Raw genomic sequence first — 16,266 nt, forward strand, 5'->3', positions numbered from 1 at the left:
TCTTCAATTTGTGAGCCTGCTCCTCCTGTTAGAAAGTGAAGGCAGAGAGCTAGCTTACTTGACATCACGTGTCTCCCGGAACCATCCACCACCTGGCTTATTGTTAAAGGACTTACGGAGTTAATATGTATAAAATCAGGCACAAATTAAGCAGTGGACGAATGTCAGCTATTATCACCATTATTGTAATTATCATCATCTACATCCCAGAGCCTAGCCCTGAGTGTGGCTTTCATGAGCAGTCCGATCATCTTTTTCTGTTATGGCTGACATTTACTGGGCACTTTTTACGTACCAGTCACTGTGGTACGCACCACTACATGCGTCATCTCATTTTGACCTTTACGATTGCCTTACAAAACAGGCATCATTGTCAAGTCTCTGTATTTAGATGAGAACAAAAGGCACAGGATGGTAAGTAACCTGCAAAATGGAACAGAGATAATAGAAACATAAAGGAGATCAAAGCCCAGGCTTTTCAGTTTCAGAGTCCTTGTAGTTCACTCTTTCCCTGAACAGACCCGGTGAGAGCAGGGAGGGAAGGCAGCCACCCCTTGTCCTCTGCTCCCGCGTTCCTGTGGCTCAGTCTGAGCCATCACCACATCCATGAGTCATATCCTAACAACAGCATCACAGCTTTTTGTAGGCTTGAGCCATCTCGGGAGAAGCATGAAGGCTAGAAACCTGCCCCTGAGTTGTCCTCTTGGACTGTTACTTACCTTCAACATTATTATCTTTCATAGGTTAATGTCCCTTCTACAGAGAGCATTCAACTCACACTTATTGAGGGTCTATGCCATCTGCCAGTTAGCACATTTCATCACCTTGCTTAATCCTCACACAAACCAAGGCAGGACCACCAACAGGTCCTGCTCCTTTCTCAAGGAACCAAATGAGCCTTGGGACACCACAGAAAGTGACCTCTTCCCACATGCCACTGAACTGACCAGTTATTTAAATACGTCTGAGCAGGGCTGAAAAAGCCTCTTTGCCCCAAGCCCACAGTGATGTATTAGAAACAAGAATCAAGGAGCATTTAAAGAGCCACATCTAAGAGACAAAACAGGGGACCATACTGGGAAGTCGTGCAGGCTGGTCTTCCATCGTCAGTGACTTGGACCACGCCAGGCATAGCCTGACCCCAGAATCTGCACCCGCTTCTTACTTCCAGACTTACAACCTTGCCTGAATCACACACCTGACAACCTACCTTCTCTTGAATTTTTAAATACAATATTATTTAATTTTTTATGCATGTGTGTATTATTCTCCCTAATTATTAGCATGCATGTTTTTTTGAGGGTAGAAAAGCATGACTTATACTAAGTCGGTACCCAGTACATTTCTGTCAATTGATTTGGCCCCTGAACCCAAGAGCAAGTTAGGAGACCATATATGCTCGATGCACTTTCAAAGACTGACTCAACCTTCAACATTGTTTTATTAAGGAAGAGACCTCTGGTACTTAGATTTGTTCTGGATCACATAGGTAGAATCTCCAATCATGACATTGCCAATATAATAACATAGCTCCAAGTCACTGCCGTTCTCATGTATTGAGTGGTCACAAAATGCAGCTCAAAACTGGAGTGACAATGTTATTTGGACTGGGGAAACGAGGTCATTGGAGACAGCTAATCAACATCCATTTGCTTCTCTCTGCATGCAGTAAGGCTTCATAAATAAGCTTGTTTAAATGTATGTGTTTACATTATACCTGTACTAAATGTGCCATGAATAGCACTTTACATCCACTGTCATTTCATTCTCACAAGCTTGGGCATTCCCTGCTCTCACACCATATATTATTATTCTGTTTTTAAAGTATGCAAACTAAGGCTCAGAGGATCACAAACCAGAGATCTCAGTCTTTATAAAGCAAAACAATGGGCTATGAACTGGGGGTTGGAACCCGCATACTCCCACCACACCAGGGCTTTTGCCCCATGTTGGTACAGGAGAGCACTGTTCCTTAATATGGGGTCTCTTTTCCCTGCTTCTGCTTCCTTCCAGCCATGTAACCATGGGCAAGTTTTTAACTTCTTCGTCGCCTTTAAATGGTGATGATAACAGTATCTACCTCAAGAGTTGTTGTGAGAATTAAATGAGATAATGCATGTAAAGCCCTGCACATAGTGTCTATCATTAGGAAACTATTGATACTTAATAACTGCTAGCCTCTGCTATTATCACACACTGCTAACGGGTGTTAGGAGAGAGGCAAGGGACAAATGCACCCTTGGGTGTCGCTTCCTCTTCAAACACTATGTGTTGAGAATCCCAGTCCCTAACACTAAAGCTTCAACAAGGAATAAAAGCAAATGCTAGCACCATAGAATCTTCCATTTCTGAACTGTTTGCTTGCAGTGCAATGCAGAACAAGGGTATAAAGGTGATGCCTGTACACGTCGGGACACTCTCTCTTGAACACAGATTCTCACTTTCTTCTAGACCTGTGCTGTCCAAAATAGTAGCCACAAACCACACGTGGTTCCTGAACACCTGAAACGTGACTCATCTGAACTGAGATGTGCAGGAAGTGTAAAAGGCACATCAAAGTTTGACGACAGTACAAAAAATGTAAAACATCTCATTAATAGTTTTTTATGTTGATTACCTGTTGAAATCATAATATTTTGCATATAATGGGTTAACTAAAACATGTATCTAAAAATATGTTTTTAAATGGATTAACTAACTGTATGGAGGTTCCTTAAAAAACTACAACTAGAGTTACCATATGATCCAGCAATTCTACTCCTGGGCATATATTTGGAAAAGACACATGCACCCCAACGTTCATAGCAGCACTATTTACAATAGCCAAAATATGGAAGCAACCTAAGTGTCCGTTGACAGATGAATGGATAAAGAAGATGTGGTATATAAGCACAATGGAATATTACTCAGCCATAAAAAAGAAAGAAGTAATGCCATTTGCAGCCATATGGATGGACCTAGAGATTATCATACTAAGTGAAGTAAGTCAGACAAATACCATATGACATCACTTGTATCTGGAATCTTATAAAATGATACAAATGAACTTATTGACAAAAAACAGAAATAGACTCACAGACATAGAAAACAAACGGTTACCAAAGGGGAAGGCAGGGAGGGATAAATTAGGAGTTTGGAATTAGCAGATGCAAACTACTATATATAAAATAGGTAAACAACAAGGTCCTACTGTATAGTACAGGGAACTATATTCAATATCCTGTGATAAACCATAACAGAAAAAAATATTTTTAAACAATGTATATATGTATGTATAACTGAATCACTTTGCTGTACAGCAGAAACTAACACAACATTGTAAATCAACTGTACTTCAATTTTTAAAAATGGGTTAACTAAAACATGTCTTTTAATTAATTTCACCTGTTTCTTTTAACTTTTTAAAAATGTGGCTGCAGGAAAGATATTAATTAGATATGTGACCCAGATTACACTTCTTTTCTTTTAAGGATGTCAATGTCTTTATTTTTTTTAATTTAGCCATTTTATTTTTTTTAAATTTTTATTGGTGTGTACTTGATTTACAGTGTTGTGTTCGTTTCTGCTGTACAGCAAAGTGAATCAGTTATACACTGATTCTTTTGGATTCTTTTCCCATATAGGTCATTACAGAGTATTGAGAAGAGTTCCCTTGTGCTACACAGTAGGTCCTTATTGGTTATCTATCTTATATATAGTAGTGTGTATGTGTCAATCCCAGTCTCCCAATTTATCCCACCCCTTCTTCCCCTCCTCACATTATATTTCTATTGTTGAGCACTGCTCTAGTCCACATTGCATGAACACCAAAAGGCCTCATTTTGGAGATAATTCCAGAAATCAGTGAGCAACAAAACAATTCATGCAAACAGACTAGCAGTCCCCACTCTACTGTCCCCAGATCCCCAAGCATCAACGGTGATCAGCAAGCTATACTCAATGTATTAAACTGTATATTTATCTACAATTAGGCCATCATGCTAACATTTAATAAATATGGCTTGTGTGACTGACAAAAATTGTCCAAAACACAACAGGAAAAGAAACATCAATGGATAAACAGACGAAGGATATGATCAAGTAATTCAGAAGAGAAAATGCAAACAGCTAAATACATTTCCCAAAGCAAACTTATTAGTAGAGAAGTAAAATCAAAGCAACTGTTTTCCATTTATCAACATTAACAATTCAGTTCAATGAATGTTTACTGAGCCTCTAAGCAAAGATTCTTTAAAATTCTCAAGATATGATACATATTAGCATTTCACCTGAGTCAAAAATAATATACAGAAAAATGACTAGAAGGAACTATGACAAAAGGTCAGAATGACTATCTCTAGGTGATGAAATTAGGGATGTTTTTTCACTCTTCATATTCTTCTGTTCTTTATACAATTTCTACAATGAACACGGATGGCTATTCAAAAAAAATTTCACTAAGTAATATATGTTATAGAAAAATTAGAAAATAGAGAAAAATTAGAAAATAAAGATAAGCCAAAAAAAATCAGCAGTTATTCTAATAATCAGAGAAAGTAAACAGAATAAAATAAAAGAATTTTAAAATGAGATGAAAATAACAAAGGGCTTCTTGGCTGTGAAGAGGTTCAAATTTTAAGACTTCTCACTCAATAAAAATACCTCTTATTTACCTAGAGATTTCCAGCTTAGAGGATTTTCTTATAATTTTCTAACCCTCAAAGCAACAGTGAACGGAGTACTTAACAATGGTTACGGCTGGATAATGGGACTGCAGGTAATTTCTATTTTCCTTCTTTTTTTTTTTTTTTAGGGAGTGGAGGAAGTGGGAGTTATCTATATTTCTCGATTTTCTACAATGAACATGTTTCATTTATGTAAGGAAGAAAATCAGTTAGTTTTAGGAAAAATCAGCTGTAACAAGTTGCACATAAGGAAACTGAGTCTCTGAGAACTTATTCAATTTGCTACAAAGTGGGAGAGCCAGGACTCAAAACCTCTCAAATCTTCTTTTCCCAAACCCACAGCCTTCCCACCTGGATCCCTTTGGTGGTGCAGACACGAGACTCATAAATGTTCAAATTGAGACTAGGGTCTTGGGTAAGCTAATATCAAAATGATTGCTATGCAGGATGCGTATGGATAATCCCCTTGTTTGGAGAAGCCACTCATTTAATGCATTGCTGCGGGAATTGTGTTAGATTTCCTGAGAAAGTAACCTGAACTTGACCCTAGCCTTTTGAAATTCCCACACTGCAGAGTTGCTTCTCACAATAAACAGGGCATTTTATTTGGCTCATCCAGCCATAATTCAGCTTAAAAATTGTACAAACTCCTGAGTTTTAATGCTGGTATTCAAAACACATGTTTAGCTGGTGGAATTTATTTTTTTAATTTATTATTATTATTTTTTGCGATACGCGGGCCTCTCACCGTTGTGGCCTCTCCCGTTGCGGAGCACAGGCTCCGGACACGCAGGCTCAGCGGCCATGGCTCACAGGCCCAGCCGCTCCGCGGCGCGTGAGATCCTCCCGGACCAGGGCACGAACCCGCGTCCCCTGAATCGGCAGGCGGACTCTCAACCACTGCGCCACCAGGGAAGCCCTAGCTAGTGGAATTTAAATAACACTCCCTGGCCTCACTTTTGTTAAGAGCAACGCATAGTTGTTAGTCCAATAGCCTTGGGTCTAGCTCACATTTTGATGCCACATAGCAATTCATTTTCATAGGTGTCTAAACTGCAAATCAGCACTTTGCAAACACACTTACTCCAAAAATCCTCCTTCCTCCCCCAGCCGTTTCCAACTCAGAGTAAGACCGGACCATCAAACACTCTTTCCTGTACTACAGCACATTCCAGACCTCACGCCCACCCAGAGGTAAGACCTGCTCTTTAGCCTGTATCTTTATGCTTGTTCACGTTGTAAACTGCATTCTGGCTGCACTGTTGGATCCATGTGTGTTCTTGGGGAGAGGCTTTCTCTCTCTCTAATTCGCCACATGTGCCCCAGGGCTGTGTCCTCTTTGCTCCCTCCCTCCTCCCTGCACTGTCTTTTGACATGTTCCCAGAGAGCATCAGGAACTTTGACTCTATGCTAAATAAAACCACACCAGGAGGTTTATCTAGGGGAAAATGTACAGGGCATTTTTTAAAGGAAAACATATGCTATTTGGGAGACCAGTCACACTATAGGGTCCCTCCATTAGTGCAGGAAACCGCGAGCCCCTTGCACTGATGGGAAGGATGGTGGTGGTGATGCCGGCTTGCGAAGAGAAGGAGCAAATGTGCTCTGTGGAAGGGGATCCACGGCACCGCTGGCTCTGACGTCATCTTGTAAGAAGATGCTTGTATCAGCCCAGGACAGAAGGGCTGGGTCAAACGCCACCACTCCTTGCTTTTATAGTATCTATCTACACACCAAGAATAAAATGAATACATTCATAGATGAATAAACTATCAATAAACAGTTACCACTCTTCCCTCTGCCTCTGGGAAGCTAGTAAATCAAACCCCATATGCTGAAAGGCAAGATTCAGCTAAGATAAAGGGCAGAAAAGGTAATGGACAGGCAGAAAGAGAGTGTCTTTCACTGACAGAAGTCATTTTTAGTCTTTTTCTCATACTGCCTGAAACATAAAAAAATCATAAAAATCACTAAAAGAGTACGTAGCATCTTCCATAACTGAAACGTTCTGCTAAACACAGGCTAAAGCAAACAACTCCATATACTGCTGGTATACTGCTTCACAGTCCCCGACCTCCAAATGAAAGCAAACCAAAGACAGCCGAAGCTCACAACCTACAGCTGTCAGCAAGGTTCAGTGTGCTCCTAAGTCTTCCGAGGTATCTGGGGAGAAAGGGGATCCTGGTCCCAGGGGGGCGGAACACAGGCTGGACATCAGGTGTGACATATAAATCTGATTAGAAATTCACCGGCTAAGTGACACCAAATAAAACCGGAAATCCTTGGCCGTGGTCGAGTGTTTACACTCACGGGAGAGGCACCGTGTGGCAGAGAGGTCCAGGGCTGCACCCCGGCTCCCGCACTTCCAATCTGGTGCCCGTGACTAAGTTACTGTAACCTCTCTCTCTCAGCCTACGTTTTTATCATATCATAAATCCCCCTATCATAAAATGGGGATATTCAGAGTATCCATCCCTGAGAACTGTTTTGAAGATGTAGGAGGAGGACCCACACCGCGCCTGACGCCTATGCTACCACTGCCTCTGTTCCATTTTTACCTGAGAAGGGTGGAGATGGAGTTCCAGAAACTGGAAAATCAGAGCAAGTATTAGAGAAAACAGGTTTTAGTTTATTCTGAAGCCATGAAAATACACAGATCATATGAACACAAAAATACCAAGGGCCAATTTTCAAAATCAAATCAATCTGACTAGTCAAATACATGCCCCCCGCCAAATTAACCAAGCTAATAATTGCAAATGAAAATTAAAAATTAACACAATTTGCCTATTACATTAGCAAAGGTTTTGTAATTATAATGACTAATGTTGGTCACAGGGCAGTGAAACAGGCACTATAATATTTTCATAAAGTTATCTGGTATCAGAAGTCATTAAATATTTAACTAAAATTTACCCAATAATTTCATTTCTAAATAATGATGCCTAAAGAAGTAAACCAATATATGGAAAATTCGATGTTCATGATGATGGTCTCTATACTATTTATAGAGAAAAAGATGTAAATGATATAATTTATGAAATATTATGCAGCAACAGAAAGGATGGTTATGAAAACAAACATTGTAGAAAAAAACTTGTAATACAATACTAACTAAAAAGAGCTAAGATACTAAACGGAATATAATCTATGATTACAACATGTGAAAAAATTAATTTGTACAGGAAAAATGTTAACAGTGGTTGTATTAAGAAAGTAGGATACTTTAAATAATCTTTCAGCATCTTTAGTTTCCACTTTCGGAAATATGGACAGATTTCTTTGGAAAACAAACACATTTGACAACTGTGCTCCAAACTGCTTTGATGAAAGTCAGATCATCCACTGGTATTCATTCGTGCGTTCACTTCCATTAACGGTACGGACTGCGTAAGCCAAGTCACAACTCTTAGAAGTGCTCTGTTTCCACAAAATGTGTCAGCGTTAATATCAAAATTCTTCCTTTTCTTTATTTTTTTTAAAGCCTAATTCTCCAGAGAACAACCTGTCCAATTCTCACCTTGTCCTTATTTATATCCATTTCCACTTTCAGGTTGAAGGAAACGGAAGAAAGGGCAGGAACAAAACCAGAGTCTCTATCCATGGCCACTCATGGTCCCTGGAGGTCCCCACCAGCCACCTCAGTGGGGCCAGGTCACCCTAGTCCCTCCATCTCCCCAGCCTCACTAGCACGCTCATGAAAAAGGCCAAGGTGTGCAAGTCAAGTACACCTTGACTGGTGGTCTCTCCATGGGGTTTCGCACAAAAGGAGCCCATAAGCCACCACATCTCCCATCATTCGCAGATCAGAGTAGGTGAGAGAATTTGTAAGCTATGGTGACTCAGTAATGAAGGCAAAAGAACTCCAAGTTCTTCCTCATCTTATCTTAAGCTCTATGCTCTTTGGACCTTTCCACCTCTAGGCAAAAAGAACTGAAGTCTCGACAGGCTGATGGGTTGGATCAGAACACTGAACATTCACAACATACTGAGGCTGTTTTTGCAGCACGCGGCCCGGACGTGGACCCAGTAATCTCAGTCAGACTCAGAAGAGTCTGAGATTACTGAGTCTCTCTGACTCAGAAGAGTCTGTGATGTATTGACCCAACAGCCTGCAGCTTCCCAAACCATCACTATTAATGACAAACTGATAACCCGTTAAGCATAAGGGAATGTGTCAGTGAAATTAAAAGGAGCCCTGCTCTTCTCGTGGGTCAAAGATAACTTGAACATCACACACTGCTGAACTTCAGATCCAACCCTTGGAGCTCAGGCCACACTGAAGGTGTCTGAAGCAGGGCTGGTGTGGACGCAACTTTGTTTACCCTGTCGGCCAAAGGTTGCACTGCTGGAGTCATGCTGGCTAGGCATGGCCAGGCTCACAAAGGCGCCTTGTAGCTCTGCGGCCCAGCCTCCATGGCCTGTCTGTTACGTCTTCTGGGACATTTTGATGTGTCATGTGGACCCAGCTGTCAAGCCTGGCAATCAGGTCAAATCCTTCATACATTTCTTCTTCTTTTTGATGTCATAACTTTGAGACAAATGACACCGCCCACCAATAACCGGGTAGCCCTCCAGGAAGGGCTTCCCTCCTCCCCTTACTGTGTCTCCCACTCACAGCACATCTACTGCCAAATGACAAAAAGCAAAACGACCCACTTTATGCGTTGCCATTTAACAAAGAATAAAGCCGGGCAGAAGGCAGGAGACTGGGTCTGGGGAGATTTTCACTTTCTATCAGGCTCTAGAGGCTGACTTAAACAGATGCGAACTATCACAAACCAGACTCTGATATGATTCTGGGATAAACATCATGGATTATTTAACTCTGACAAATCAGTGTTCTAAAAACCAGAGATCTGAAGATTTATTTTTCTTCTTCAAACCTGATAGTTTTTAAGTTTAAATTTCTCCCTGGCTTAAGGAACCATAAAAGGGTAAGAATAAGAGCCCTCCCAGGCCCCATCTTGATTCCCCAGAGGGGTCAGACTGTGCCCACTGAGTTCTGCTGCCTGTCGGGGGCCTAAAGGTTGGTGTAGTGCTTCCCAGCTGCCATCCCCCACCGAATGCAGGGAAATGTGTCAGCAGCTGGGAAGTAAGTGGCAGGCCCATCAGCCAGCTCTCTCTCTCTGCCAAGGCCCAGTCACTCCCTTTTTGCAAGATGTACGGCCAAAGTATGCCCTGCACACTGCCATGGGGGTGGCACTGGGAAATCTCAGCTCATTTGATTTAGGAACAGATGAATAAAGCCTTTGGTGAGAATGAAGACATATCCATGATAGGCAGTGGCCACTTGTCTTCTCTTCCCATGCTCCATGCTCTCCCTGAGCAGAGCAAGCTCAGAAACATCTAAATGCTGGCGATTCCCAAATGTCTATCTCCAGACCCAGTTTCTCTCCTGAGAGCTTGTTTTCCAATTGCCTTATTTCCAGCTGCCCTATTATTCCTCAACGTCCACAGCTAATCAATCATTAAATGATATCAATTCTATTTCTCTTAGCATATAAGGCTCCCCTCTACCTATGTCCTCAAACCTAGGTCACCCTCACCAAGTCTTATCTGGACAATTGACCCAGCCCCTGAGGCCCTCCTGGCCTCCAGTATCCCCTTCCTCTAATTCATCCCTCGCTGCCATTGAAGTCAGCCTAGTAAACATCAACACAGTATCTACTGAAAAACACTGGTTCTCCTAATTGTTCATGGATAAATTCTGAACTCTTTAGTATGACAGTCAAAGACCTTCACCAACCGGTCTCAACTTCCCTGTCCAAACACACCTTCTGCTACTTCTTACCCCACCAGTGCTCTGCATTATTGCAGCTCATGCCCGGCAAAACCTCCAAAGCTTTTTGTCTGAAGAAACGGCATCTCGCCTGCATAGTACCTACCGCTACTTCACCTCTACCCCACAGCTCTTATTTATTCTTCAAGACCCAACTCAAATGTCACCTCCTCTGTGAAGCTCTCCCTAAGCCCTACAGCTGTGAGTCACACTACCCTCTCTGGTGCCCTAATGCTCTCTGCATATTTCTATCCTAAAACAGCACACTGCACCACGAGGCTCTGTTAAGATGCTGGTTTCCCCCAAGACGATGCTGGAAGGACCTTGACGGTAGGAACCATATCTTTATCTCTGGACCAGGTACAGGGTTGCACAGAATACACACTCGGTAAGTGTTGTTGAATCCATCAACAGATGTAGGAGGAATTAAGGCAATGGAGGAATAAGGTTTTGACAGTCAGGATACTTGAGCCTTGCTCCAGCTGCCTCAGAGTCGAGTACTGTGGGAATTTAGTTTCTCATCTGTTGAATACGGGGGTGGGGCTATATGATTTCTATGGTCCCTTTAACTCCTCTGTTCTAGAATTCAGACTACATTTTCCTTTAAAATCTACAATGAAGAAAGACTCTATAAAACCCCATGGTAATAATATGTTCCAGGAGTTTGGACACGCTCCACAAAGCCAGCCAGGAAAATTGCTGCTCTGCCAGGCCACTGGGCTGAGCTCCCAAGGATGGCCAGCAATGGAGGCTCCTCCCCTAAACTCATAAATCCCCCGCTGCCTTCCGTTACATTTGGAGAAAATACCCAATTGCCCTCTTTTCTGTTTCACTCTGCATATTTTGGGCAAAATGCTGCTCATTAAATATTATGCACAAGAAAACAAACAACGACAAAAAGCTAACACGCCTTGAAAATAATGAGTGCTAAAAACATGAATTAAACCACTAGGCTTACTATGGAAAACAGTATGGAGGTTTCTCAAAAAACTAAAAATAGAACTACCATATGAACCAGCAATTCCACTCCTGGGTATATATCCGAAAAAAACAAAAACACTAATTTGAAAAGATACACACACCCCAATGTTCACAGCAGCATTATTTACAATTGCCAAGATATGGAAGCAACACAAGTATCCATCAGCTGATCAATGGATAAAGATGTGGCATACATATACAATGGAATATTACTCGGCCATAAAAGAAGAATGAAATAGGCGCTGCCCTGGTGGCACAGTGGTTGGGAATCCACCTGACAATTCAGGGGACACGGGTTCGAGCCCTGGTCCGGGAAGATCCCACATGCCATGGAGCAACTAAGCCCGTATGCCACAACTACTGAGCCTGTGCTCTAGAGCCCGTGAGCCACAACTACTGAGCCCTCGTGCCACAACTACTGAAGCCCACCCACCTAGAGCCCGTGCTCCACAACAAGAGAGAAGCCACCGCAATGAGAAGCCCGTGCACCGCAACAAAGAGTAGCCCCCGCTTGCAGCAACTAGAGAAAGCCCACGTGCATCAACGAAGACCCAATACAGTCAAAAATAAATATAAGTAAATAAATAAATAAATTTATTTTTTTAAAAAAAGAATGAAATAATGCCATTTGCAGCAACACGGATGGACCTAGAGATTATCATAATAAGTGACGTAAGTCAGACAGAGAAAGACAAATACTGTCTGTTATCACTTACATGTGGAATCTAAAAAATACAACAAACTGGTGAATACAACAAAAAGGAAGCAGACTCACAGGTATAAAGAACAAACTAGTGGTTACAAGTGAGGAGAGGGGAGGGGGGAGGGACAATGTAGGGGCAGGGGATTAAGAGGTACACACTATTAGGTATAAAATAAGCTTCAAGGATATATTGTACAACATGGGGAATACAGCCAATATTTTATAATAACTATAAATGAAGTATAACCTTTAAAACCTGTGAATCACTATACTGTACACCTATAACATATAATATACATCAACTATACTTCAATAAAAAAGAATTCTTTTTAATTAAAAAAAAAAACTTCTAGGCTTGATAATCACCTCGTTACCCCATACTCTGGGGGTGGCTGGTACCTCAGGACGGCCACTTCTGTCCTCGCAGGCTGGGGAGCAGGGTAAGGCTTGACCATCTCGTGGAGCATTCCCGGGTGCTGGTCACTGTAGAAAAGTCCATGCTCCTGGGTCTTGCCCACCGGGGACATCATTTGCTTGGTCTTGAAGGGGTACTCGGGTGGAGGACCTCGGGGGTCCAGCACTTTAGCTGCAGGCTGGGCTGGGGAGGGCCCCCCGCCCGCCTTGAACCCCTTTCCGGTCCCTGGGCCAGGGAGGTGTTGCTTTGCACCATTCCTCTCCAACGACAGCTGCATGATCCTCTCACTGAGAGAGCGGACGTGGCCCTGCTTGAGCTCCTTCAGCGCCTCGTCCTTGTGCGCCTGTCCGCTGTTGGCGCGGTTCACCGTGGGCCTGCCCTCAGTCCGCGCCTTCTGACTGGCGCCCCCGGCCATGTAGTAGCCGTGACCCACGGCCCCCTGCTGCTGCTGCGGCGGCGGCGGCTGCTGCCCCCGGAAGAACTGGGACTGCGCTTTGGCCTCCTCATACGTGGGCAGTTCCTCGTTGTTCTGCTGAGGCTGCGTGGACCGCACCTGTTTCTCCATCACCGTGTTGTCCACCTGGTGTTCCTGACCCTGCGGTTCCTGGCGTGCCGACTGGTAGACCATTTGTGGGTCTTCTTGAGTGAGGTTTTCCGTGGAAGAAAAGTTGTTTGTGGGGTGGGCTGGTCCTGCACTCCCTGTGGCCTGGTGCTGAATGGCCAGCAAGTTCATGTTCTCAGTCGGGGTACCATAGCGCAGTTGCTCCTGGATCAGCCGCTGTAACACTGTTCCAGCTGCCGCATCCTCGGAACCTCTCATTTCCACCTCTGAGATCCTCAGGAAGTTCGGCAGGTGTAAGTTACAAAGAGGATCCTCAACTAGAAGGTAAACACGGGAAAAAGATGTCAGGCTGTTCCACGCAGATATAGGTCTGGACGCACATGGTGAATAACGAACTTTCTAACGACAGAGGCATTTAAAGATTTCCAGTACACCGTCACTCCCATTTACCCTACAGTTTCTCATGGAAGCATCTCTCCAAATCAAAGTGTCTCTACTACTCTCCCTTCCCTTGCCTACCGTTTTCTCCTAGACCTTGCTCGGGCCTTCAAGCCCTCCCTTTCCTTTAAGCTCTCCACCGATCCCTTCTCTTCATCATATAAACAGGTCAAGTCTTTCCCAACTTAAAAAAAAAAAAAAGAAAAAGAAAAAAAACCAAGCAAAACTCAGAACCAAACAAAAAGAAACCATCTTTTCATCGCTCTACATAAACCTCTAAGTGCCACCCTGCAGCTCTCCTCCCCTTCTAATCGTCCTCAGAAAGCAATCGATACTTGCCATCTCCACTTTCCGAACGTGCCGTCCACTGCCCTCCCTACCGCTCTGATTAGTAATCATTCCCAGGGAGAACTTTCCAGCCTAAGCTTTCTGAAGCATTTAGCATGTTGATCATCCAATTCTTGAAATGCTCTCCTCACTCAGCATCCAGGCCGCCCCCTCTCATGGTTCGGGATCCTGCTGTTTCTCCGTACACTCCATCTCTGGCTCCCTTTTCTCCACCTGCCTCTTAAATTCTTTCCCACAGCTCTGCCCTGAGCACTCACCCACCCTCACTTTGACAGATTCTCATCTCATCCACCGCTCGTCTGAACCCACTGACCCACGGCCCACCCATTTACAACCACCAGCCGATGGCCCACGGGTCCTCCAAACTCAACGTGTCTTCCTCAGCCCATCCAAACAACCCCTGGATCCCTGCCTCGTCTACTCTTTGCCAAGCCAGAAACCTGAGAGTTTTCCAAAATTCCTTCCTCTCCCTTACCCCCAACATCTGGTCAGCGCCTGCCTGTCAATTCTACCTCCGAAATGAAACATCTCTCCCAACTCTCCCCTTTATTCCCCTGCCAGTCTCCAAGTTCATTATCAATAACCACAGTACAACCACAAAAAACATTCTTAAGGAGCATATGATGTGCCAGGTATTGTACTAAATTCCCTCCTTTATTTAGTTTAGTCCACATACAATCGCATGAGGCAGGTATTAATTCCCCCATCTTACAGATAAGGAGAGAGGTTTAGAGGAGGTAAGTCACCAAGGTCACAGAGGTAGGAAGAGACAGATCCAGGATCCGACTCATTCCACGACGAAATCTGTGTTCATTCCGCAGGACAAGCCCGTGGAGCCTCATACCCAAACCATTCCAAGAGCCCCCTCATCTATTTCTCTGACACTAGGCTCTTTTCCACTTCCAAACCCACCCCCTCAGACTCCAACTTATCTTCCCCACTGCCCTAAGATTGTTCAAACCAGAAAACTTAATCATATCACTCCTCTGCACAAAATTCCTCGCCAATTAATTAGAGGATGAAACTGACAGTCCATCACAGGGTGTAGCAGGCATTGCTTTGTCCATCCAGCAACATTTCATGCCATCACTGGCCCCCTCACCGGCAACCCCTTGGAGTTCAAGTTCCAGCAATACCCTAAGAAGTTCCCAGACACGCTAGCTCTCTCAGGCCTCCAGGACTTTGCTCCCATCCATCCCCCTGCCTAGAAAGATGCATCTCACCACACCCTTCTTGGGAAATTCCTAGACATGCTTTGAGTGATGGCTCCAAAGCTACCTTCTAAGTAGAACCCTTCCTGCTGTAGCCCAGCAGGCTTGAGCCCTCCTTCTCCAATGTCCGGGCTCCATTATTATACCTCCCTTAGAGCGATCATCACAATAGATGGCACTGGCAAGACTTTGAGCAAATCACTTGCTCTCTTAGAGCTCAACATCCTCCCCTGTCAATAGAGGGAGCTGAGCTAGCCCCTTAGAGATAAGCAGCCTTAGAGACAGCAGCCTTCACTCTTACAATTCCACGCAGTGATGGTTCTTTGTTTTTACATATGCACAGGACACATCCTTTTCCCCCAAACCGTCTTTCTTCCCCAAGGTTGCCTTTTTTTTTTTTCTATGAATGGCATCCTCATCAGAGACAACCAGATAGAAATTTCAGATTCAATTTTGATCCTTTTGTCTCCTTTGCTCCCTACATTTAATCAAGTGCCAAGCACTTTTCAGTCCACAGCGAAATGAGGAAAAATGAAGGTGGTGTGATAAGTGAAATGAGAAGAAATGAAGGTGGTGTGATATGCTTACAAGATATAGAAATACACATATACATGTGTATATACCTAGACATAAGTCATTGGGTTTATTGTCTTCTTTGGGCAAGGGATTCTGTCAAGGATTACATCCCTCTTACACTTTTCAGTATTAAAATATGAGAAAAGGCGACCGTAGATGACATTCTGAGTGTCTCTGTAACAGCAAAGACTGCAGCCCCAGCTTCCATGCCCTCAGCTACTCCCCGGGTTCCAGTCCCCTAACCAGTTGTCTAAATGTCCTGAGCAACCTAATATCTCCTGCCTCTGGCCTCTTCTCCTTTTGATCAACACTGTATTTATCTGTAGTTGTCTACTAGAATTCAAGCACCAGAGAACAGAGAGTTTTATCTGTTACGTTCACATGCCGTATACCCAGTGCCTAGAATACTACCCCAATATACAGAAGGCATTCAGGAAAGAATTGTGGGGGGCAGGGATAAATTAGAAGTTTGGGATTAACATATACACACTACTATACATGAAAGCGATAAACAACAAGGACCTACTCTATAGCACAGGGAACTATATTCAGTATCTTGTAATAACCTATTATGAAAAAGAATCTG

General features: G+C 43.4%; 1 protein-coding gene across 2 annotated transcripts in view; it reads right to left on the reverse strand.

Moving 5' to 3' along the window:
• Nucleotides 1-16,266, reverse strand: part of AMOTL1 (angiomotin like 1) — a 103,430-nt gene that overhangs the window by 51,194 nt on the left and 35,970 nt on the right. For both annotated transcript variants that reach the window (XM_082845209.1, XM_082845208.1), the window contains one exon: nucleotides 12,497-13,424. In XM_082845209.1, the coding sequence (XP_082701335.1) occupies nucleotides 12,497-13,424 (928 nt within the window). The remainder of the gene's footprint in view (nucleotides 1-12,496; nucleotides 13,425-16,266) is intronic.

This window comes from Leucopleurus acutus (genome assembly GCF_964270905.1).
Source record: "Leucopleurus acutus genome assembly, chromosome: 8".
NCBI classification, from domain to species: Eukaryota; Metazoa; Chordata; class Mammalia; order Artiodactyla; family Delphinidae; genus Leucopleurus; species Leucopleurus acutus.